The following is a 24,137-nucleotide window of genomic DNA, read 5'->3' as shown; positions in this document are numbered from 1 at the left end:
CAGTTTGGTAATGTCAGCAGTCAGGGTCTGCGAGAAAGAGATGCACATTTAGAATAACCGGAAGCTGTAAAAAGAAATGACGCAAGAAACTTGTTAGAAAATGTGTATATACGTTGTTGCATTGTACAAGAGTGGCGGAGAAACTGGGTCATAAGACTGTGAATGTCGACCACATCCTGGAGTTTTGAAAGATGCAATATACTGGGGAAAGGTCAAGAGATGGGGACTCACGAGTGTAGAACTCCCTTCCCGTACTGTAGACAGACAGACACCCACCCACCCAACCACCCACCCACCCAGCTAACCACCCACCCACCCAGCTAACCACCCACTCAACCCACCATAATGAAGAGCCAACAAATCATCACATTTTTCTAATTCAGCTGCGACATACAATATGAAATCCTGTGTGTTCCCTGATGACAAATGGAATGTAAATTTGTATGTTGCTAAGTGAATAATGTAATGTGAAGCTAAGTGGATACCTGCTGGGTACGTGAATATGTTTTAGAAGATATGTATGTGTGTATGTATATTACTACCTATCTGTCTATGTCAGTATTTATCTATCTTGCTATTATCTATCTAACAATCTATCTAGCTATCTATATAGTTTCATACTTGTCCACCGTTTTTCACGTTCGTGAGGGGATAGATGGGGGAAGTGTAAACAGATGCAGACGAGGTGAAGAGGAGATGGAATGAGTATTTTGAAGGACTGTTGAATGTACTGATGATGAGGTGGTAGATGGGGGGTGTTGGAGGTGGAGATGTGCGAGGTGAAAAAGTCATAGCAGGAAGTTTGATGAAACGAGAAGTGGATTGGTGGAATGCCTCTGTGAGGTCATTTTAGAAAGGCAAAGGGGGAAAGATAGTGAATGTTTGAATTATAGAGATAATAGTCTCTTGAGTGTATACACACACACACACACACACACACACACACACACACACACACACATATATATATATATATATATATATATATATATATATATATATATATATATATATATATATATATATAAGCACAGGTGTTCCTGGACTCCGCCCTGTTTGAGGTTGCACGACCCGTATAAAGTCAGTTATGGCAAGGCTGTGTCAGTTTCGGTTGACGAAACAAGATAGCAGTCACGTCGAAGAAATTTTTCGCTGCTTCACAGGAGTCCATCCTGTCCCAGCTACTGTGTTGAGCGCAGGCTTGAAGCTTTACGTAAGACACCCCACCTCCTCCCCCAGGGTAAAGGGGGTTATAGCCGCCAGAACCCCATCAGGACAGAGGCCCTGGAGCTCTTCTTAATTGTTACTGACGATGAATGAGATGGCGGGAAACATGTACGCATATGCAGACCCAGGCAACCTGTGTATATCTGAAGAGCGTTGTGACCCGGGGGGGTGTGAACACCAGGTCACTCCACCCGCTGTGACCTGACCTGCAGAGTTTTATGACCTAGTGTCTCATCACGGTAATATCATAAGGTCTCTATCCTTAACATAATTGATTATGATGAAAGAGAACTATTGATGTTACAAGATCTTGTACGGGGCTGGGAGAGTAAAGTGAACAATTTCTCTCGTGAAATAATGATTATGTTTTGATACGATGATGATTGACGTCAACCTCCGAGTAGAAATCTTCAAAATATTTCTATCGTTGGGCCGAATAGAAAAACATATCATCTACAAACATGAGCTATATTTGATCTGGGGAAAATAGTCTGGGCAGTAAGTTGTTGTTGATATATTCCATGAATAGATTAGCCAGAGTACGAGATAGACAGACAGTACCATACCTCTCTCTGTAATACCTCCTGTCACCCATAAACACACATTATCTGCCATAAAGAACCTGGGTACGCCAGTGAAGTTGGTAGTGTTGGGTTGTTACAGATGTTAGAGTTACAGGTAATGTTACAGTTACAGATAATGTAAGTTACAGGTAATGTTAGAGTTACAGATAATGTTAGAGTTACAGGTAATGTTAGTTACAGGTAATGTTAGTGACAGGTAATGTTACAGTTACAGGTAATGTTAGTTACAGGTAATGTTAAAGTTACAGGTAATGTTAAAGTTACAGGTAATGTTAGTTACAGGTAATGTTACAGTTACAGGTAATGTTAGTTACAGGTAATGTTAAAGTTACAGGTAATGTTAAAGTTACAGGTAATGTTAGAGTTGCAAGTAATGTTGATTATAGGAAATGTTAGAGTTACAGGAAATGTTACAGTTATAGATAATGTTAGTTACAGGAAATGTTACAGTTACGAGAAACGTTACAGTTACAGGTAATGTTAATTACATATATTGTTAGAGGTACAGATAATGTTAAAGTTACAGGTATTGTTAGATCCACTTTAGGATTTGTTTCAAATATCGAATGGTTTCGTTAACGAGGAATATTGTCAATAAAAGTATGTTTGGCTAACAACTTAACTTCCTCATTCCACCACACACTATCCACCTTCTCTTGTCCACGTCTCACCTTCCTAACGCCACACACCATCCTTGCACATGGTGACAGTGCTTCCGTAAATGCCTCTCATTTCTCATCCATATCTCGACTTTCGTTCACTCTCACTGTCTGCCATTCTTCACCCAGTCTCTCCTAGTATCTCTTAGCACAAGCCCCTTTTCCAAGCTTGTACACTTTCACCGCGCCCTTCCCACCCATATCATTTCCTCTTTTCCTAGAGCCTTTACAGTCGTGCACCATCGCCACCCCACCAGCTGCCCTTCTCAACACATTGACATCCAAAAGTCTCTCTTTTGCACGCCTAACAATCAGAATATAATTCAACAATGACCAGCTCACCCACACATACTTACGGAGGTTCCCTCTTTTTAAACCAGGTGTCCCTAATCACCTGTCCATTCTAACCCACACTTCCACGCGCTGTTCACCATTTTCGTTCACAATGGGTACCCCATGCCCTGCCCCTCTTCCTCCTCCTCCTCCCACTCGTTATCCCCTCAGCCGACCAAACCACCCAGTCGTCTTACAGTGAAATCACACGTCATTGTTACACGATCCCTCACATGAGAATGGCTGACGCACTCACTCAACTTCCCGAAAGGCACTCACTCACCTCCTGACCTGATGCCCTTCGTTACGTGTTGTATATAGGCGCCAACAATCACCCACCCTCTCGTGATCCACTTTCCTTGTTACCCCACATCGTCAGTCTTGCCACTCACTCACTCACTCCACTACCTTACACTATTTTCACACATCCCCGCAACTCCTGCTCACACACTGACCCGTGACTTTACTCCTATAGTACATTGCTAGATTATTCTTTCCCCCTTCCCATTAAGCTTTGTTCCACTCAGAGCCAGAACACCCAGGTTCCTCTCCTCAAACATGCTGCCTATCTCTCCCTTCTTATCTCGGTTACATCCACACACACTCCGACGCCCCAGTGTGAGCCGTCGAGGAGGATGAGCACTCCTCGCTTGGTTCCCTCCTCTATTCCGTCTTTGAGAAACTGAAATACAAGAAGGGAAGGGTTTCCAGCCCCTTGTTCCCTCCCTCTTCGTCGCTCTCTGCTATACGCAAGGATTACGAGAGTATTTTTTATGTCCTCTCCCAGGGATATATATATATATATATATATATATATATATATATATATATATATATATATATATATATATATATATAATATGATATATATATATTCGCTATGTTCATCACATAACAGCCAACTCTGACAAACATAGGTCATGAAAGCCAAACACTGAATTTCATGGCAGTTGTTTGTGTTGTCATGATTTCTCCTGAACTCATTACAAACTGGATCTTTCAGATCGCGCGGCTCTATCGTGAGGACACGGGCTCGATCCCCTACCATTTTGTTACAGTAATGTGTTGAAGTAGTTGTAAGGGCGGGACGCCCTCAGCAGACTTTTGTATTCTCTTATGAATATAAAATTTTGCATATTTATGGAAGGCTATGGTCGGGTTAGCCTTAGACAGGCGACGGAATCAGACGTGGGATAAATTTAGACAGAAGAGCAGGTTGCGGGTTCAGCCTTGGGACAGACTTATAGACGAAGGAGCGGTGGCCTTGGGATAGATTTAGACAGAGGAGAACGCGCTGGGATCAGCCTTGGGACAGACTTAGACGGAGGAGCAGGCGTCGAGGTCAGACTTCTGTCCCCTGGGAAGTGACAGGCCAGGTCTGTCGCTACTGGTGGACAGGTTCTCTACCTGTCTCTAGTGTAGATATTTACTAGGATTGTGTCTAGAACATTTGTGTTCTAGAACTGGGTTCGGGACACAGCTGTCTTGAACAACTGCAATACAGAGATTCTGTGTCCCGGAACTGTAACATAGAGCGACTGTGTTCTAGAAACATGTCGCTAGGTACTAGAAAAGATACCATTATCTAGTTGCAATATCTCCATCTATCTCTGTCTATCGTCTTCACTCAACCATATCCCTTATCATCAAGGATTCACATGGTATCTATCCTATCTATCCACACGAATGATTTTTCCTTTCTTATCTTGGAATTATCATCTATCATCATCGTCATCCATCATCATCATCCATCATCATCCATCATCATCATCCATCATCATCATCCATCATCCATCATCATCCATCATCATCATCCATCATCATCATCATCCATCATCATCCATCATCATCCATCATCATCCATCATCATCATCCATCATCATCATCATCATCATCATCATCCATCATCATCCATCATCATCATCATCCATCATCATCATCATCCATCATCATCATCCATCATCATCATCATCATCCATCATCATCATCATCATCCATCATCATCATCATCATCCATCATCATCATCATCCCTTATCATCATCCATCATCCTTCACGCGGCTCCATCTATATATCGCATCCGACGTAGTAGATGTTATCCATCCGTCTACATATCTCCAGAATCTAGCCACACCATTTACCCATCCATCTATCCACACCCTCTGTGTCTATCCAGAAATCCCACCCTTCCATCCGGCTCTATCTATCGCCCGGATATCATCCGCTCTGGTTATCTTAGATAAGGTAACGAATCCTTGAAATAAGGTCGTCTTAGAAAACAAGGAATTCAGACACACCCCTGGAGTGGGAATGAAGTGGGTGGGATTCCAAGTGGGTGGTGGGTTGTGGGTGGTGGACTCCAGTGGGATATTTTCCTCCCTAGTGGGTGGGTGAAGGGGGGGGGGGGTTGAGCTATTCATTTCAAAACTCGTCTGGTAATATGAACGAAATTGAATGGAAGTTAAATTGAACATTGAAGACTGGGGTCCTGGGTTCGAGTTCCGGTGGAATTTCTACCGAGATGTGAAGTTAGGTATTGAAGTTCATTTTGGATTTCTCGTCTGAGAATATTTCAGAGACTGAAAATGAGGTTGTAAACATGAACGAAAGAAATCGGAAAATATTATTTTTATTATCAGTATTATCATTATTATCATTAATGATATTATTTTCATCATTGCTAATGAAATAATATCAATGATAATATTGATAATAATACTAATAATAATGATAATAATGATAATGATAATAATAATGATGATAATGATAATAATGATAACGATAATAATGGTTATAATACTAATAATAATGATAATAATAATATCTTTTTTTCTTACTTCTTCTTCCTTTCCCGTGTTAACGAGGTAGCGTCAGGAACAGATGATCGAACCTTCTAGAAAAAACACCCTGATTGGCTCCATCCTGTGCCCCTTCTGCCGGAAAGTAATAATAGTGGAGGGGAGAGAGTTTTCAGCACACCCTCCCCATCTCACAATCCTTATCCCTTAGTCGTCCTAAGATACGTGAGCAGTAGAGTTTATCCCCTATCTCCAGTCCTCTATCCCAGAGTTATACGTAATGATTATTATACTATATTGATGATGATGGTGATAATGATATCTTCATACTTAATTGTAGTTCTCATTTTAGCGAGGTAACGTCTAGGACACGCATATTAGCTCATGATGCATCGAAACCAGAGTTCACAATCCACAGCCATGCCTCGCGTACGTTTCATCTTGCTCGCTTCGTTTACCATGATACAGCTTGCTGACAGCCCATTGCCCCCCATATGCCACATCGATCCACTTCATTCTATCCAATGCACATCATTTTCCTTCCTGGATACCCGAATTCAGCTTTCAGTGCACGCCTTTTTCCTTCCTAGATGTTAAGGCCTCGATACCCGAATTCAGCTTTCTGACAATACGTTGCCCCCCATATGCCGCATCGATCCATTTCATTCTATCCAGTGCAAACCTATTTCCTTCCTAGATGTTAAGGCCCCGAAACCCGAAAGCCTCCTTCATTCTACCCTCCTCAGCCTCCCCTTCCTCCCTTCTCTTTACTCCGTCCATTCCTGACGGAAAGATCCTTTTTGTTCTTCTCTCTTCACTCATCCTCTCCACATATCCGAGCCATTTCAGCACACCCAGGTCATCCCTACAAATCAGACTATACTCACACACTGATAATGATATCAATTAACAGTTTATTGAATTAACTTTAGTTAGAATCTTAGAATGTAAAAAGAAAAGAATATCACAGTAATGTGGAGGAGGCTTTAGAAAGGTTGGGATGGGAATTAAACAGAAAGTGTTTACCAAGAGTGAGTTGTTAGTGTTGTGATTACTGATGATGTTGTTGTAGTGGTTACTGATGATGTTGTTAGTGTTGTGGTTACTGATGATGTTGTTAGTGTAGTAATTACTGATGATGTTCACAATGGTTGTGATGGCAGTTACTACTTTGGCCTGTACCAGCTAGGATGGCCTCCATATGGCTGTGGTGCCCAACTGCAACCTGGGGACGAGGGATCTCTGGTGTCAAGAGGTGACGGTAATGAGGATGGTGCAGCAGCAGCTTCTTCTTGAACTGCTGGATATGAGAGAGAGAGAGAGAGAGAGAGAGAGAGAGAGAGAGAGAGAGAGAGAGAGAGAGAGAGAGAGAGAGAGAGAGAGAGAGAGAGAGAGAGAGAGAGAGAGAGAGAGAGAGAGAGAGAGAGAGAGAGAGAGAGAGAGAGAGAGAGAGAGAGAGAGAGAGAGAGAGAGAGAGAGAGAGAGAGAGAGAGAGAGAGTCGGCAAGACCAGTGTGGTTGGAGGACCTTCTGAGATGGTGTTAGGAGGAACCTGACCCAGGTTCATCTTGCACGTCACTCCCTGCGCCTCCCTCCAGCAGCCCCTGCTGTGTGGTGGATGGGCAGGAAGACCAGTAGGCCGAGGGGGAGGGAGGGTCAGAGACATACGTGAGTTTGGGGAAGAAAGTTGTGAAGGTGTTCTTGAGTTCAGTCGAAGGCAGTTCAGACGTGTGTGTGTGTGTGTGTGTGTGTGTGTGTCTGTGTGTCTGTGTGTGACCCTCATATCAAAACTTAATTTTTTGTTTTGGTGGTGTTGGTTACGGCCAGAGGGTCGTATATAACCAGGCGGACCGACACCACTGCTCACACTGCATACGAAACTACCCCAGCCTCTCATGGACGGGGCGCGTGTACCTACACACCTTGTGGTGCACACGGGGCTGTGTGTACCTACACACCTTGTGGTGCACACGGGGCCATGTGTACCTACACACCTTGTGGTGCACACGGGGCTATGTGTACCTGCACATCTTGTGGTACACACGGGGCCATGTGTACCTACACACCTTGTGGTGCACACGGGGAATGTGTACCTACACACCTTGTGGTGCACACGGGGCCATGTGTACATACACACCTTGTGGTGCACACGGGGCCATGTGTACCTACACACCTTGTGGTGCACACGGGGCGTGTGTACCTACACACCTTGTGGTGCACACGGGGCCATGTGTACCTACACACCTTGTGGTGCACACGGGGAATGTGTACCTACACACCTTGTGGTGCACACGGGGCCATGTGTACCTACACACCTTGTGGTGCACACGGGGCCATGTGTACCTACACACCTTGTGGTGCACACGGGGAATGTGTACCTACACACCTTGTGGTGCACACGGGGCCATGTGTACCTACACACCTTGTGGTGCACACGGGGCGTGTGTACCTACACACCTTGTGGTGCACACGGGGAGTGTGTACCTACACACCTTGTGGTGCACACGGGGAGTGTGTACCTACACACCTTGTGGTGCACACGGGGCGTGTGTACCTACACCCCATGCGGTGCACACGGGGAGTGTGTACCTACACACCTTGTGGTCTACATGGAGCACGGGGTCCTGTAGTGTAAACTTGGACATAAGTACCTACACACCTTTTGGTCCACATGGGGAGCTGTGTGTACTTGTACATCTTGTACTGTGCACGGGGGTCGTGTATACACCTCATACCGTGTGGTGTACGTGGGGTCGTGTACACCACAGAGTGTGAGGTTACCTACGGGTTTACCTTCCTGGTAAACCTCACTGAAGCTTGCAGAGTCACTCCGGGTTTCAGAGGTTCAGGAACAGCTTAAGTTTAATAAAACTCATTCATATTCATCGAAATTATGAATCATTCTTAACAAATAATTGTATTAACATTATTCATTTTACTTTAAAATTTTATGAAAAGATTATGTGGTACATACAGTTGATTTTGTGACACTTGTAATGATGTCTTCCTGTGTGTGGGATCTCGGCGGGGGAATCTTCTGTAACGCATTTCATCAAGGAAACTGTTTCCTGGGGAGGAGGATCGAACCCACGAGACTGATCCAGTGATCGGCGGCACAGCTTCATGCACTATTATCCTCACCCAGTCTTACCCCCCACCACCCCACCAGGCCTGACCAGGCAAGCTGATGTCTCCATTAACCCCTCCCCTCCCCCCTCCCCTCCCCTCCCCCTCCCCTCCCCTCCCCTCCCCCTCCCCTCCCCTCCCCTCCCCTCCCCTCCTCTCCCCTCCTCTCCACCTACCTGATTCGAACTCAGACACAGTCATTACTGACGATCATTAACTCCGTGATACACCTCCACTCCCGTTTTCCATGAGAACTGACGTCATCGCCTCCTAACGACTGGCATGAGATGTCGTTCAGTACACTGCACTTCAGTGCACTACACTGCACTTCAGTACACTACACAACACTTAAACTTCAGTAACTGCACTACACTTCAATACGGTACACTACACTACACTACACTTCAGTACGCTACACTATACTTCAGTACACTACACTACACTGCACTACACTACACTACACTTCAGTACACTGCACTACACTTCGGTACACTACACTCTTGCCCAGCTTGCACTAAAACATACAAATGACTATAAATTGAAGGAAATTCCTATCTGGAGACTCTAGCTAGGTTTAGGTCGTCTCTGGACACAATTATAGCTTCAAAACAGGACTTTGGTCACCTACACTCCACACGAACGCTGGGATAATGGTGTGAGAATATCAACACAACTCTACCCTCAAACTAGCCCACTGGGGGTCGGCTTACAACACACACAAATACGTTTTTATTAATGATATAATCAGAGTTAATTGTATAGATTTTTCTCTCTCAGTAATCTGGCATCAATTCAGATGTTGCCAAATGGGCGTCATTACAAAACAGGGTTAGGACGTTTTATTGTGTTGTAAGCCCACGCCATTAAAAGTGGCAGGGTTTTAGAGCAGGAATAATTCTCTATAACGACAACTAAAGACATTCATAAAAGGAGGCGAAACTGCTTACCCGGACAGGCGAGGACGAGACAAATGACGAACGAGATGCGCGAAGCAGCCATTGGTTGGATGCCAAATGTCGCTATCTTCTCTGTCGCTGTTATAGCTTCAGTGCTGTTCTTACTGTTCTTCAGTGTTCATTTTCACTTCGTTTCCTCTTGATATTTGTCGACTGTGCGGCTATAAAATTTTCTCCTCCGCTTCTTGTCCTTAGCCATGGCGGTGGATAAAGAAAAGTGTTATAAGTAATAACACTTTACTTTCTCGTCTTGTATTACATCTACGACCTCTACAGACACTGGGTGATTCCGTCTGTCTGTACTTGGCAAATACGAGCATTGAACAGTCAGTCTTGTTCTGTTTTGAGTTTTCTCTAAGATTTAAGTTCCTATGTGATCGTCCTCTTCGCCAGATAACAACAATTACATAGTTACTTGGTCAACAGTTCCTGTATTTGTTCCGCATGTTTACATTATGATTTTACAAGTAGCTGGAATGATTGATATTAATGGTAAACATAACAATGGTTTATCATTTACCTGTTCATGATAATTGATGGTTACTTCGCTAAGTACCTCACACGTAGTATGTAATGTTCTAGTGTTCAATTGATTTCTGAATCCTTTAATCCCTTAAAATTGATGGTGTTCAGTTAACTGTTCACGGCGATGAAGAACAAGGCTATACACTGGGGATTAACGACTTTCACCGTGAAGGTACGACCCTTCAGCACGACTTTACGACTTCTGAGCACGACTGAAAGACGACAGCTGAGCACAACGGTACGACCACTGAGCACGACCGTACGATGCTCCAGGTATAATGACCTGGTCTTTGAACTGACTATTAAGTCGAGTCAAAAGCCAAACTATCAGACTCAAAGGTCGTAACGTCACTGACAAGGGTCGTACTATCGTGCTCAAGGATCGTACCCTCATGCTGGAGTCGTACCGTCATGCTCAAGGGTTGCACTGTCGTGCTCAAGGGTCGTACCGTCGTGCTCAAGGATCGTACCGTCATGCTCAAGGTCGTACCGTCGTGCTCAAGGATCGTACCCTCATGCTGGAGTCGTACCGTCATGCTCAAGGGTTGCACTGTCGTGCTCAAGGGTCGTACCGTCGTGCTCAAGGATCGTACCGTCATGCTCAAGGTCGTACCGTCTTGCTCAAGGATCGTACCATCATGCTTAAGGGTCGTACCGTCATGCTCAAGGGTCATACCGTCATGCTCAAAGGTCGTACCATTATGCTCAAGGATCGTACCGTCATGCTCAAGGATCGTACCGTCATGCTCAAGGGGCTGGATTACGGGCATCAGCCTAATTAGGTACAGTAATTACCTATGTAGATTAGTTATGTTAATACCAGAGAAACGAGGAGACACAGTGGGAATCTGTGACGGTCCAGACCTTGTGTATCGGTAGTCTGTGTTTATGTTATGCACGACGGGAAATACACAGGACAAAAATGATGACATCCATCCGATATGAAAGGGGTTCGGGAGCCTCGCCATCCCCGGAGAGAGAGAGAGAGAGAGAGAGAGAGAGAGAGAGAGAGAGAGAGAGAGAGAGAGAGAGAGAGTTGGTTCAGCCTTGAAGTGTCCGATGCCTTTCGATTACTAATGGATACACCTACCAAGCATAGCCATCGCAACACACACACACACACACACACACACACACACAGAGTAAGCTGGACCACCAGGCAGGGACGCGTAGTAGACTCCTCCTATAGACGATAGATCATCTTGGTGGAGGCGAAGCAGAGAACACACACACGCCAGGGGAGCCCCTGCCCAAATATGACAGCGGTCACAAGGTTCCGTTCTGGGGGCAATAGTTGCCTTGATCTTTGTGAGCGACTTGGCCCAAAAGAAGGTATGGACTGGATATGTTTGCAGATGATGCCTAAGTGATGAGGGAAATGGAAAGCGTTGAGGATTGCATCAACGTACAAGGGGACCAAGACAAACTCCAAAGTGGATGAAAATATACCCGTGTAAAGATAATGAGAATGGGATACAGTGAAAGAAAACGTCAGTAGGAGTATATTATCTGGCAGGAGGTGAGTTGCATGAATGTGTGTGTGGGAGGAATTCGGGAGTCGACTTCTCGTCCCTAACCCGTCGCCAGAGTCCCACATTAGGAGGACAGCGAGGAGACCAACTGTCTTCTGGCTGATAGTAGAATGATATTCAAGTAGAGGGATAAGGAGTTATTCAGTCAGCTCTTCACCTCCTGTATTAAACCAAAACAAGAATATGTTTCTCAAGTTTGGTCTCCGTATCTAAATGATTACAAAGAAATCATTGAGAAGATGGAGAGGATAGCGACAAAGATGGTATCAGGATTAGGAGAGATGACACAGGAAAAGATCGGAGGCCTTATAATTGCCCACCATGGAAGAGAGAAGAGTAAGGGGTGATCTGATCCTTACACTTAAGCTTTAAATCAGCTTGATGACGTAGACAGTGAAGGTGTTTTTGCAGAGATAGAAGAACCAGAGGCCACAACATCACATTAATGAGGAAACTTGGTACAAAAAGGTGTCAAGAAACACTCTTACGGCATGAGAGTGGAGGATGAACGGAAAGCAACGAGTGAGAATATATATATAGTGTAGAAAGCATGCAAAAGTCTAAGAAGTGGTGTGACAGTAGAGAAAGTTCAAGAGATGTGGCCTCACGAGCGTAGAACTCCCTCCCCGTACAGTGCAAGAGATGAGGCCTCATGAGTGTAGAACTCCCTCCCCGTATAGTACAAGAGATAGGGCCCCACGAATTTAGAACTCCCTCCCCGTACAGTACAAGAGATAGGGCCCCACGAGTGTAGAACTCCCTCCCCATACAGTACAAGAGATGTGGCCCCACGAGTGTAGAACTCCCTCCCCGTACAGTACAAGAGATGAGGCCTCATGAGTGTAGAACTCCCTCCCCGTACAGTGCAAGAGATGAGGCCTCATGAGTGTAGAACTCCCTCCTCATACAGTACAAGAGATGTGGCCCCACGAGTGTAGAACTCCCTCCCCGTACAGTGCAAGAGATGAGGCCTCATGAGTGTAGAACTCCCTCCCCATACAGTACAAGAGATGTGGCCCCACGAGTGTAGAACTCCCTCCCCGTACAGTGCAAGAGATGAGGCCTCATGAGTGTAGAACTCCCTCCCCATAGAGTACAAGAGATGTGGCCCCCACGGGTATAGAGCTCCCTCCCCCGTACAGCACAAGTAGCAATTATACAAAATGTGAAGAGAGACGAGTGTATACAGGAGATCTCATATGTTGGAGAGGATGCAGGCTATGTTCATCATCATCATCAGTCCAGCGGTACCGGTAAGGGGATGGAGGAGATGCCAGAGGGACTCGTGAATGCATTTCCCTGTGGCAAACTGGAGTCTTGTGAGAGAGCTTTGAAGTTGAGGCGGACGAGAGAGAGAGGGAGAGAGAGGGAGGGATTCCAACAGGCGTACTGACATGTGATGTCTGGCATATTGGTGATGATTGGTTTTATCTGTGATCACCAGAAGAGAAGAAGCGATTTTTTTTGGGGGGGGGTTCAAGTAATTAAGAGGTTTATGAAAAGAAAAAATGAAACACTGAAGTCGAGGTTATGTGAAAGAAAAAAAGATCTTTTATCAATTGTTAACCGTAGAGACTCGACTGTGCCGTGGCGCCACTCCCCAAAAAATTCTCCATGATATACTCCTCCTCCCTTGGTACACGACCTGGTCTGTGAGCTTTTACAAGCCTAGGGGGAGTGAACAGGGCTGTACTACAGTTTTGTGTGAGGGTTTCCATTACTCTGTGTTGAAACTAAGAATTGCGAGCAGGTATAGTGTAAACCCTGACCCTGGCTGGCTAGGCTGGAGAGCTGGAGGCAAAAAAAAAAAACTGAGTCAGACGAGGGAAAGGAAGCTACGTGAAGAGTAGCTTCCTGTTATTCACGAGGAGAAATGAAGGATGAATGATGAGGATGCTGATGGATGAATGATGGGGATACTGATGGATGAATGATGGAGCTGACACCATCAACTGGTGAGAATGTTATCATTGACTCACAAACAGGATCAGAAGCCACACGATATGGATGAATGAACTAAGGACCTGATGGCATGTAACCACACATCACGAAAATATAATCACACGAAAGAGAAAATTGAGAAGGTACGAAATGAAATCAGAATCACAGTGGACGAAACCAGAGAGAGAGAGAGAGAGAGAGAGAGAGAGAGAGAGAGAGAGAGAGAGAGTTAGAGTTAGAGTTAGAGTTCAGAAAGAAAATGAGTGGAGGAAAAGAAGATAACGTTTAGCGGAGGGTGTTGGAGGAAGTCGTCGCGTGGGCTCTGCACAGGTTGTGATATATGAACCCCGAGGACATAAACCATAACTGTACACTGCTGAGAACAGGGACAGGAGACAGGGAGCAGATTTCTGAGGTTAACCACCAAGACTGGAGGTTGCTGACATGCTGAGGAACAGAGATCTTGGGGGACACTGAAACAGAGGGAGAGTGAATTATATAAAGTGAAGCTTAAAGAGAAGGTGATATACACTGCAGGAAACAGGACAATCATGGAAGGATATGGGGCCTTGTTCAGCGGAAGGTTGATGAAAGTGTGGTATGAGTAGGATGAACGTTGTTGGCGAAGATGTGGATATTAGGAAGAGCCGTAGGTTGATGAAGCCATGATGCAGGTCTGAGCCAACAAGTGAGTAGCGCCACAACTGAGAACGCTGGTGAAACGAGAGGGACAGAAGACGTCGGTAGAAGTAAGAAGACGTCAACAGACGTAAGAAGACGTCGGTAGACGTAAGAAGACGTCAGTAGACGTAAGAAGACGTCTGTAGAAGTAAGAAGACGTCAGTAGACGTAAGAACACTTCAGTAGACGTAAGAAGACGTCAGTAGACGTAAGAACACTTCAGTAGACGTAAGAAGACGTCAATAGACGTAAGAAGACTTCAGTAGCCGTAAGAAGACGTCAGTAGAAGTAAGAAAACGTCTATAGATGTAAGAAGATGTCAGTAGACGTAAGAAGACGTCAGTAGACGTAAGAAGACGTCAGTAGACGTAAGGAGACGTCAGTAGACGTAAGGAGACGTCAGTAGACGTAAGTTGTGGATGAATTTTGTACTGCAAGACGATCACATTCAGGTCATAAAATGAAAGTCTGGAGAAGAATGAAATACTGATTAAGATAACTGCTGGAGGCAGCCAGACACACCAGAGGAAATGTCTGTGTTAAAAGAGAGAAAAAACAATTGTAAGTCGTAATGAAGACATCAGGGGACGACCAGTAAGGATTACCTTCAGTGTGAGGGTTATGTAGCCAGGAGACGCAGTAGTGTCGCAGGTGAAGATACTTGCAAACAAGGAGGTGACAGACCGACCCAGGGAAGGACCAGGGACAAGTGATGAGTTTGGTGAGTAGGTTGTAAAATGAGACATCAAGAGAAGCCGGGGAAGGTAAGTAGCCCCGCCACTCCCTACTGAGGTCAGGAATGTTAGATGAGGTCACTGTAGGATGTTACATGAGGTCACTGTAGGATGTTAGATGAGGTCAGTGTAGGATGGATGATAACACAGATGAATGTGGATAAACTGGTTGTGGATGATGATAAAGAAAACGAGTTCAAGAACCGAGTGTAGGAAAAACATATCTGACATATTTGGGATAATGGAGACGATGCTTGGTAATAAAATAAGATCTAATTTAGTCTGTCCAGAGGAATACATGATAAGAAGGAGAGGAAAGAGATGGGAGGAGGAGGAGAAGGAGGAGGAGGATTGGTCCTCTTGATAAGGGATGATAATGTTTCAGGAAATACTGATGAATAATGATCCATGAACAATATGACGGGAAGAATAACTGTAACAAAGAAATGCATAGAAATGCTGATGATACACAGGACTCTTAAAGAATTTTTGGTGACACTAAATGAATATACAAAGACGATAATCAAGAAACAAGCAAAATGGTTTTGAATGAACAGAACACTTCCCCGAGATGATGGTAAAGTACTGGTAATGAGGTAGTTTTATCTTGACATATAATAACCTGGAAACTGAGGATATCATACGTGTATACACAGTTTGGTAAAAGTGATCATGCGATTCTTACACTGTCATCATGGATGTGGTAAATAAGGAGAGGTGAAGATGACAGGAAAATACCCATCCAGAATTTAGGACTTTCTTTGGTAAGATAAATATGGAAGTGGAGTTGTGTAGCCACTGTTATGGAAGGTCCTGTGAAGTTTACAATGTACTAGGAACATGGGTAAGTTTAGCTGCAGATGTAAAGTTATGATACAAGAGAAAGATGTGGTTCAATGAAAGATGTCACAAAGTGGAGGAGGAGCAGCTCAGGGATGTAGTGTGGCACAGATATAGACACCACAGTCAGCCAGCAGGTGAGAGAGAGGTACAAGGAATGAGTGAGTAAAGCAGGATAAGGAACGAGGAACAGAGAAACTATGAAAAAAATATTTTGCACGGGGCTGAGGAGAATCCAAAGCATTTCCATAAATTCGTTAGGAAAAAATTGTCAGTTAAAGAGCAGGTAATCAGGCTACGGCACTCAGAGGGAAGGGTTTTGTAAAGAATGATAGAGAAACATGAGAGGAACTCGGTGACATGTTCAACAGTGTTATCATAGTGGAAGACACTGTAGTCCCAACGCCAGGGACGTGGAGGAGGTCCTAGAGAGCAGTGAAGTATCTAGGGAAGATATAAACTGGCTGTCAAAGGATCTTGATCCATATATGACACATGAACCAGAAGACGTTCCTCCCTCTGTACTGAAGATGTGTACAGGTACTCATGAGAGGCCACTTGAAACGTTCAAGATGTCACTGTAGGAAGGTAAAGTGTCAAGGTAAGAGAGTGTAAATGTCGTAATTTTCTTTAAGAAAGGAGATGAGGAAGTCACGATGAACTACATATCTGTACCTCTCTCGAGGGTGACCTATGAAACACTGGAGAAGATGATCAGGGAAACGAATGGATGACTGGTACTTGCACAGGAAGGACAACACAGGGTCAGGAGAAGGTCATGACCAACTAACCTCTTACATCTGCTGGAGACAAGAGGGAAGACTGGGTCGAGTGTCTGAGTCTGAACTGCCTGAAAACGTTTGACACTATACCATACAGGAGGCTGGAGGAGCAGCTGGTTCTCCAAGCAGGAATATGGGCCAATAGGGAGAAAATAACCTGAGCGGCAGGAAACAACACACGTGACGAAGGAGTCTTCTAGAAGTAGGGTAGGGTCACCACAGGGCTTGGTCCTGGGACCGCTGCCCGTAATGGTCAATTTCAATGGCATGCCAAGGAGGAATGGACTTGTACGCGAGGGGAGTAAAGAATGAGGAGAACTGCATCAACCTACAAGGGGACCTAGACAGTATGACACATGGCTGACGACATTTAACCTGAGTAAATATACGGTAGACGAGGATTTGGACACAAGTGAAATTAGACGTTGATACAAACATCATCCAGCTGGAGGTAAACTCCAGGAATCTATGCAGACACTGAGGGACTTGGGAAGAAACACTGTGACTAAATTGTCGTCAAAACCCCGACTTCCGGACACAGTAAACGAGACGATGGTTATAAAAGCACAAAGAACTAACAGAGGCAGTCTAGAGGAGGACAACAAAGATGGTACCCGAAACAAACAAGCTGAGATATAGAGAGAGGTTAGAGGTTATCAACTTGACCATAATAAAAGAGAGAAAAGTAAATGTTGCGTTAGTTGTAACCTTAAATTTCTAATCGGTTTGAGGATGTGAACACGTAACAAGCCTTAGAAAGATCAAGGGAGAAAACCATTAGACGTAATACGAAACTGAGCAAGAAATCTTGATAGAAAATGTGGAAGTATTATTATGGTATGGGAGTGGAGGATGAACGGGATATAGCGAGGAGTGAAGCTGTGTTGGACGAGAGCCTATATTAGTTGAAACAGCTGTGTGGTGCTAGATGATGATCAAGAGATGGGACCCCACGAATGTGGGACGCCCTTCCCAAATCTTGGTAGTTTGTGATGTTGATAGAAATAGGGAATTAGATAAGTGAAGCAGAACCAGCCCAAGACACAGTGCAGCACTACCTGGTCAGGACAAAGTGCAGCACTACCAGCCCAGGACACAGTACAGCACTACCTCTGGTCAGGATACACTGCACCACTACCAGCCCAGGACACAGTGCAGCATTACCTGGTCGGGACACAGTGCAGCACTACCAGCCCAGGACACTGCACCGCTACCTGGTCAGTGTCAGGACAAAGTGCAGTACTACCAGCCCAGGACACAGTGCAGCACTACCTGGTTAGGACAGTGCAACACTATCAGCCGAGGACACACTGCAGCACTACTAGCCCAGGACACAGTGCAGCACTACCTGGTTAGGACACACTGCACCACTACCAGCCCAGGACACATTGCAGTACTACCAGCCCAGGACACAGTGCAGTACTACCTGGTTAGGACACAGTGCACCACTACCAGCCCAGGACACATTGCAGTACTACCAGCCCAGGACACATTGCAGTACTACCAGCCCAGGACACAGTGCAGCACTACCTGGTTAGGACACAGTGCACCACTACCTGGTTAGGACACAGTGCACCACTACCAGCCCAGGACACATTGCAGTACTACCAGCCCAGGACACAGTGCAGCACTACCTGGTTAGGACACAGTGCAGCACTACCAGCCCAGGACACATTGGAGTACTACCAGCCCAGGACACACTGCAGCACTACCAGCAAAGGACACATTGCAGTACTACCAGCCCAGGACACAGTGCAGCACTACCTGGTTAGGACACAGTGCACCACTACCAGCCCAGGACACATTGCAGTACTACCAGCCCAGGACACAGTGCAGCACTACCAGCCCAGGACACAGTGCAGTACTACCAGCCCAGGACACAGTGCAGCACTACCTGGCCAGGACACAGTGCAGCACCACCAGCCCAGGACACATTGCAGTACTACCAGCCCAGGACACATTGCAGCACTACCAGCAAAGGACACATTGCAGCACTACCAGCCCAGGACACATTGCAGTACTACCAGCCCAGGACACAGTGCAGCACTACCTGGCCAGGACACAGTGCAGCACTACTACCCCAGGACACAGTGCAGCACTACCAGCCCAGGACACATTGCAGCACTATCAGCCCAGGACACATTGCAGCACTACCAGCAAAGGACACATTGCAGTACTACCAGTCCAGGACACAGTGCAGCACTACCTGGTCAGGACACAGTGCAGCACTACCAGCCCAGGACACAGTGCAGCACTACCAGCCCAGGACAAAGTGCAGCACTAGCAGCCCAGGACACAGTGCAGTACTACCAGCCTAGGACATATTGCAGTACTACCAGCCCAGGACACAGTGCAGCACTACCTGGTCAGGACAGTGCAGCACTACCAGCCCAGGACACAGTGCAGCACTACCAGCCCAGGACAAAGTGCAGCACTACCAGCCCAGGACAAAGTGCAGCACTACCAGCCCAGGACACAGTACATTACTACCAGCCCAGGACACAATGCAACACTACCAGTCCAGGACACAGTGCAGCACTACCAGCCCAGGACACAGTACATTACTACCAGCCCAGGACACAATGCAACACTACCAGTCCAGGACACAGTGCAGCACTACCAGCCCAGGACACAGTACATTACTACCAGCCCAGGACACAGTGAAGTACTACCAGCCCAGGACACAGTGCAGCACTACCAGCCCAGGACACAGTGCAGCACTACCAGCCCAGGACACAGTGCAGCACTACCAGCCCAGGACACAGTGCAGTACTACCAGTCCAGGACACAGTGCAGCACTACCAGCCCAGGACACAGTACATTACTACCAGCCCAGGACTCAGTACATTACTACCAGCCCAGGACACAGTGCAGCACTACCTGGTTAGGACAAAGTGCAGCACTACCAGCCCAGGACACAGTACATTACTACCAGCCCAGGACAAAGTGCAGCACTACCAGCCCAGGACACAGTGAAGTACTACCAGCCCAGGACAAAGTGCAGCACTACCAGCCCAGGACACAGTACATTACTACCAGCCCAGGACACAATGCTGCATAATTAACTCCGGCCATTCTTCAGTGCTACTAACCCAGGACGCACAGTTGAGCTCTGCCAGCCTCGACCAAAGTGCAGTACTACCAGCCCAGGACACATAGTCAGCGTTACCAGCGCCGGACAAAGTGCAGTACAACCAGCCCAGGACACACAGTTCACCATTACCAGCGCCAGACAAAGTGCAGTACTACCAGCCCAGGACACATTACAGCAGTACCAGCCCACGACACACAGCGAAGCACAGCCAATCCAGGACACACAGTGCAGTAATATCAACTCAAGACACAGCGCTACCAACCCTGGACACCTAATGTAGCACTACCACCCAGGACGCACCGAGCAGCGGCACTGACATCCCAGGACACATACTGAAGCACTACCAACCCAGGACACAAAACCAATATCTCGGAATCAATTTCCGCTGCTGCAAACCGGAGAGCTTTACACGAACTCTCGACGCTAAAACTTTTTATGAAATCCGCCGCTAATGTTAGCGTAGTATACGTCACACACGGATCCATCCTGGACACAAGTTGAGCTAATTACACAAGTCTCAAACCTTCATACAACGGTACATGAATCAAAGCTATATATATATATATATATATATATATATATATATATATATATATATATATATATATATATATATATACTTTCGAATTGCTTTATAAATAGCAAGCACTCAGGCCAACGACTCAACAGTTTCCTACTTCCTGAACACTTTCAAATTGTTGCTGTTTTTTAGTGTATTTTCACCACTAATTCCGAGACCTTCGTGAGACCGTGCAGTACGGCACAGCAGGTCGTGAGGGCGTGCAGGACGGCACAGCAGGTCGCGAGGGCGTGCAGGACGCGAGGCAGCTGCGAGCAGGAGCATGGGTGGACCCAGACGCGGCAGAGGACGGGTATGTGGTCACGCCGACGGCTCACGAGATACTGACTCGCTCCGACGGCCGGAACCTACGCTTCCGGCGAGAGTGGGAGGGGCTTAAGCTAATGGGGAGGAGCTTAGAGGACGGGGGAGGGGGGGGTAGTGGGAGGAGTTTTAGGGAAGGGGTAGGAGGAGCCTAGGATAATACAGGAGGATCCAATTAAAGGGCAGGTAATGGGGTGGGGGGGGGTGTAGGATGAATCGCAGGAAAAGGGAGGAACTTACGGAAAGGTAGATGTTTAAAGGAATGGGTGGGGTTAAATGGAAGGGGAGGGAGGGCGGGGAGGAGCAGGGAATAATAAAGAATATGAAGGAAGGTGAAGGGGAGGGGCCCTGAAGGTCAGGGGAGGGGTCTGAAGGTGGGCGGGGTAGAAGATGATAGTAGGGGGAGGAACCGGGGTGTTGGGGGAAGGAACTGGAAGAGGATAAGAAAGCTTGAAATAAGAGATGAAGATCATGAACTCAAGGGGAGAGAATGGAAGTGGGGGAGAGGAGGGGAGGGGAGGAGAGAGGGGAGGCCTTAAGGGAAGGGGAGGAGCTTGATGGTACGAGGGGAGGGGACTAGAGAGAAGGGGAGGAGCCTAGAGGAGTAGGGATATCTGAAGGTAAGGGAAGAGTCTGATGGTAGAGGGAGGGAGAAGCCTTGATTTAAGGGGGACGAACCTGAGAGAAGAGATGAACATGGGGCGGAGCCTGAAGGGAAGGGGAAAGTTTTGAAGGTAAGAAGGAGGAGGAGCCTTAAAGTAAGGGAGGATGCTTGGAGTTAGAGGGAGGAGCTTGAGGATGGGAGGAGTGCTTGAGGGTGAAATGGGAGGAGCCTGAATGCAGAGGGTAGAGTCTAAGGGTAATGGGAGGAGCCTGGAGGGAATGGGAGGTGGCTAGATTTAAGAGGATAAACCACAAGATAATGGTAAGGGCCTGAAGGTAAGGAGGGGAGCTTGAAGACGCTGTATGGAGCCTGAAAGTAGGGGGGGGGGGGATCCTGAAATAAGCGGGAGGATACTGAAATAAGGGGGAGGAGCCTGAAGATAACGACCCGGGAACTGGAGGGTAAGGGGGATGAGTCTGAAGTTGATGGGAGGAGCTTAAGGAAATGGGTGGAGCCTGAGGAGTGGGAGGAGCTTGGGGAGGGGGGAGATCGTGAGGGGGAGGGAGAGAACCTGAGGGCAACGGAGGAGCCTGCCACCTGCCTGGTACCTCGTATCCTCCCCATCCAGGCCACCATGTTACCCACCACCCTCCCCACCTACCAGTCGGGCTCACCCACCTCCCTCCCCACCTACCAGGCGGGCTCACCCACCTCCCTCCCCACCTACCAGGCAGGCTCACCCACCTCCCTCCCCACCTACCAGTCGGGCTCACCCACCTCCCTCCCCACCTACCAGGCGGGCTCACCCACCTACCAGGCAGGCTCACCCACCACCCTCCCCACCTACCAGTCGGGCTCACCCACCTACCAGGCAGGCTCACCCACCTCCCTCCCCACCTACCAGGCAGGCTCACCCACCTCCCTCCCCACCTACCAGGCGGGCTCACCCACCTCCCTCCCCACCTACCAGGCAGGCTCACCCACCTCCCTCCCCACCTACCAGGCGGGCTCACCCACCTCCCTCCCCACCTACCAGGCAAGCTCACCCACCACCTTCCCCACCTATCAGGCGAGCTCACCCACCTCCCTCCCCACCTACCAGGCAGGCTCACCCACCTCCCTCCCCACCTACCAGGCGAGCTCACCTACCTCCCTCCCCACCTACCAGGCAGGCTCACCCACCTCCCTCCCCACCTACCAGGCAAGCTCACCCACCACCTTCCCCACCTACCAGGCGAGCTCACCCACCTCCCTCCCCACCTACCAGGCAGGCTCACCCACCTACCAGGCAGGCTCACCCACCTCCCTCCCCACCTACCAGGCAGGCTCACCCACCACCTTCCCCACCTACCAGGCGAGCTCACCCACCTCCCTCCCCACCTACCAGGAAGGCTCACCCACCTCCCTCCCCACCTACCAGGCGAGCTCATCCACCTCCCTCCCCACCTACCAGGCAGGCTCACCCACCTCCCTCCCCACCTACCAGGCAGGCTCACCCACCTCCCTCCCCACCTACCAGGCGGGCTCACCCACCTCCCTCCCCACCTACCAGGCAGGCTCACCCACCTCCCTCCCCACCTACCAGGCAGGCTCACCCACCTCCCTCCCCACCTACCAGGTAGGCTCACCCACCACCCTCCCCACCTACCAGGTAGGCTCACCCACCTCCCTCCCCACCTACCAGGCAGGCTCACCCACCTCCCTCCCCACCTACCAGACAGGCCCACCCACAACCCTCCCCACCCACAGGAGCAACCCACTTCCCTTCCCCCACCCACCAGATCCACCCACCTTTCTCCCCACCCACCAGACCAACCCACCTCCCGCCCCACCCACCAGACCAACCCACCTCCCCACCCACCTACCAGACCAACCCACCTCCCCACCCACCTACCAGACCAACCCACCTCCCCACCCACCACCAGACCCACCCACTAACAAGACATCAGGCAGAGGACCAGTACGGCCGGGCAGCCCCCCCCCGACACACACCATCAACAGCTTCATTACATGAGTTGGTTGAGAAAGTTCCCCCGTCAAGTTCCGCGGTAAAGCTGCTCCCTCCCCGTAAAGTTCCGTGTGTGGTAAAGCTCCGGCCACAGCGTCTGTATACACTGGACACAGACGGGAAAAATAAAGAAATAAAACAACCCTCCCCCTCCCTCCCTCCCTCCCTCCCTCCCTCCCCTTCCCTCCCCTTCCCTCCCTCCCCTCCCCTCCCCTCCCCTCCCTCCCTCCCTCCCCTTCCCTCCCCTCCCTCCCCTCCCTCCCTCCCTCCCTCCCTCCTTCCCTCCCTCCCTCCCTCCCTCCCTCCCTCCCTCCCCTCCCCTCCCTCCCTTCCCTCCCTCCCTCCCCTCCCCTCCCCTCCCCTCCCCTCCCCCTTCCCTCCCTCCCTCCCCTCCCTTCCCTCCCCAACTCCGTCGGGTGTGGTGGAGCACTGTGGTGCCCCGGGCGGAGCATCCTACTGGAGAGGGTGATATTCCCGAGTGGAATTATGTCGGTATCGACGGTAATGACAAGTGCTCGTGATACATATTGCTTCCTGGAGGATTATGGGTTTAGTAAGGGTGATAATCCCGGGAGTAACTGACTGCTGCTGACCCTAAGCACACGAGCTGCGAGTATGGAGCTCTGTTGCCCTAAACAATACAAGGTGCTTGTAAGGGCGACAATCCGTCGTTACGTGGGTATGAACGTCGATCAAACTTACACCTATCGGAGGTATTGCACCGTAATGCCCCAGGATAGATTCGTGTTGTCAGTAAGGACGACACTCTGATGCAGTGTGACTGTAGTTCCGACCATAACCGGAATATCGGAATGTGTGTATTGAGACGACG

General features: G+C 48.1%; 1 protein-coding gene across 2 annotated transcripts in view; it reads right to left on the bottom strand.

The window, feature by feature from the left end:
- LOC139749345 (zwei Ig domain protein zig-8-like) overlaps positions 1–20,694 on the bottom strand; it is a 93,565-nt gene extending 72,871 nt beyond the window's left edge. The window contains exons 1-2 of one of the 2 annotated variants that reach the window (XM_071663065.1): positions 20,488–20,694; positions 9,673–10,152 (exon numbers count right to left, since the gene is read on the bottom strand). In XM_071663065.1, coding sequence (XP_071519166.1) covers positions 9,673–9,724 — 52 coding nt within the window. In that variant the 5' untranslated portion in view covers positions 9,725–10,152; positions 20,488–20,694. The remainder of the gene's footprint in view (positions 1–9,672; positions 10,153–20,487) is intronic. The other variant, XM_071663066.1, reaches the window with a different exon arrangement.
- Positions 20,695–24,137: the final 3,443 nt, after the last annotated feature.

This window comes from Panulirus ornatus, chromosome 7, assembly GCF_036320965.1.
Source record: "Panulirus ornatus isolate Po-2019 chromosome 7, ASM3632096v1, whole genome shotgun sequence".
Classification (NCBI taxonomy): domain Eukaryota; kingdom Metazoa; phylum Arthropoda; class Malacostraca; order Decapoda; family Palinuridae; genus Panulirus; species Panulirus ornatus.
The sequence above is the reverse complement of the archived record's forward strand: the minus strand, read 5'-3'. Positions and strand labels throughout refer to the sequence as shown.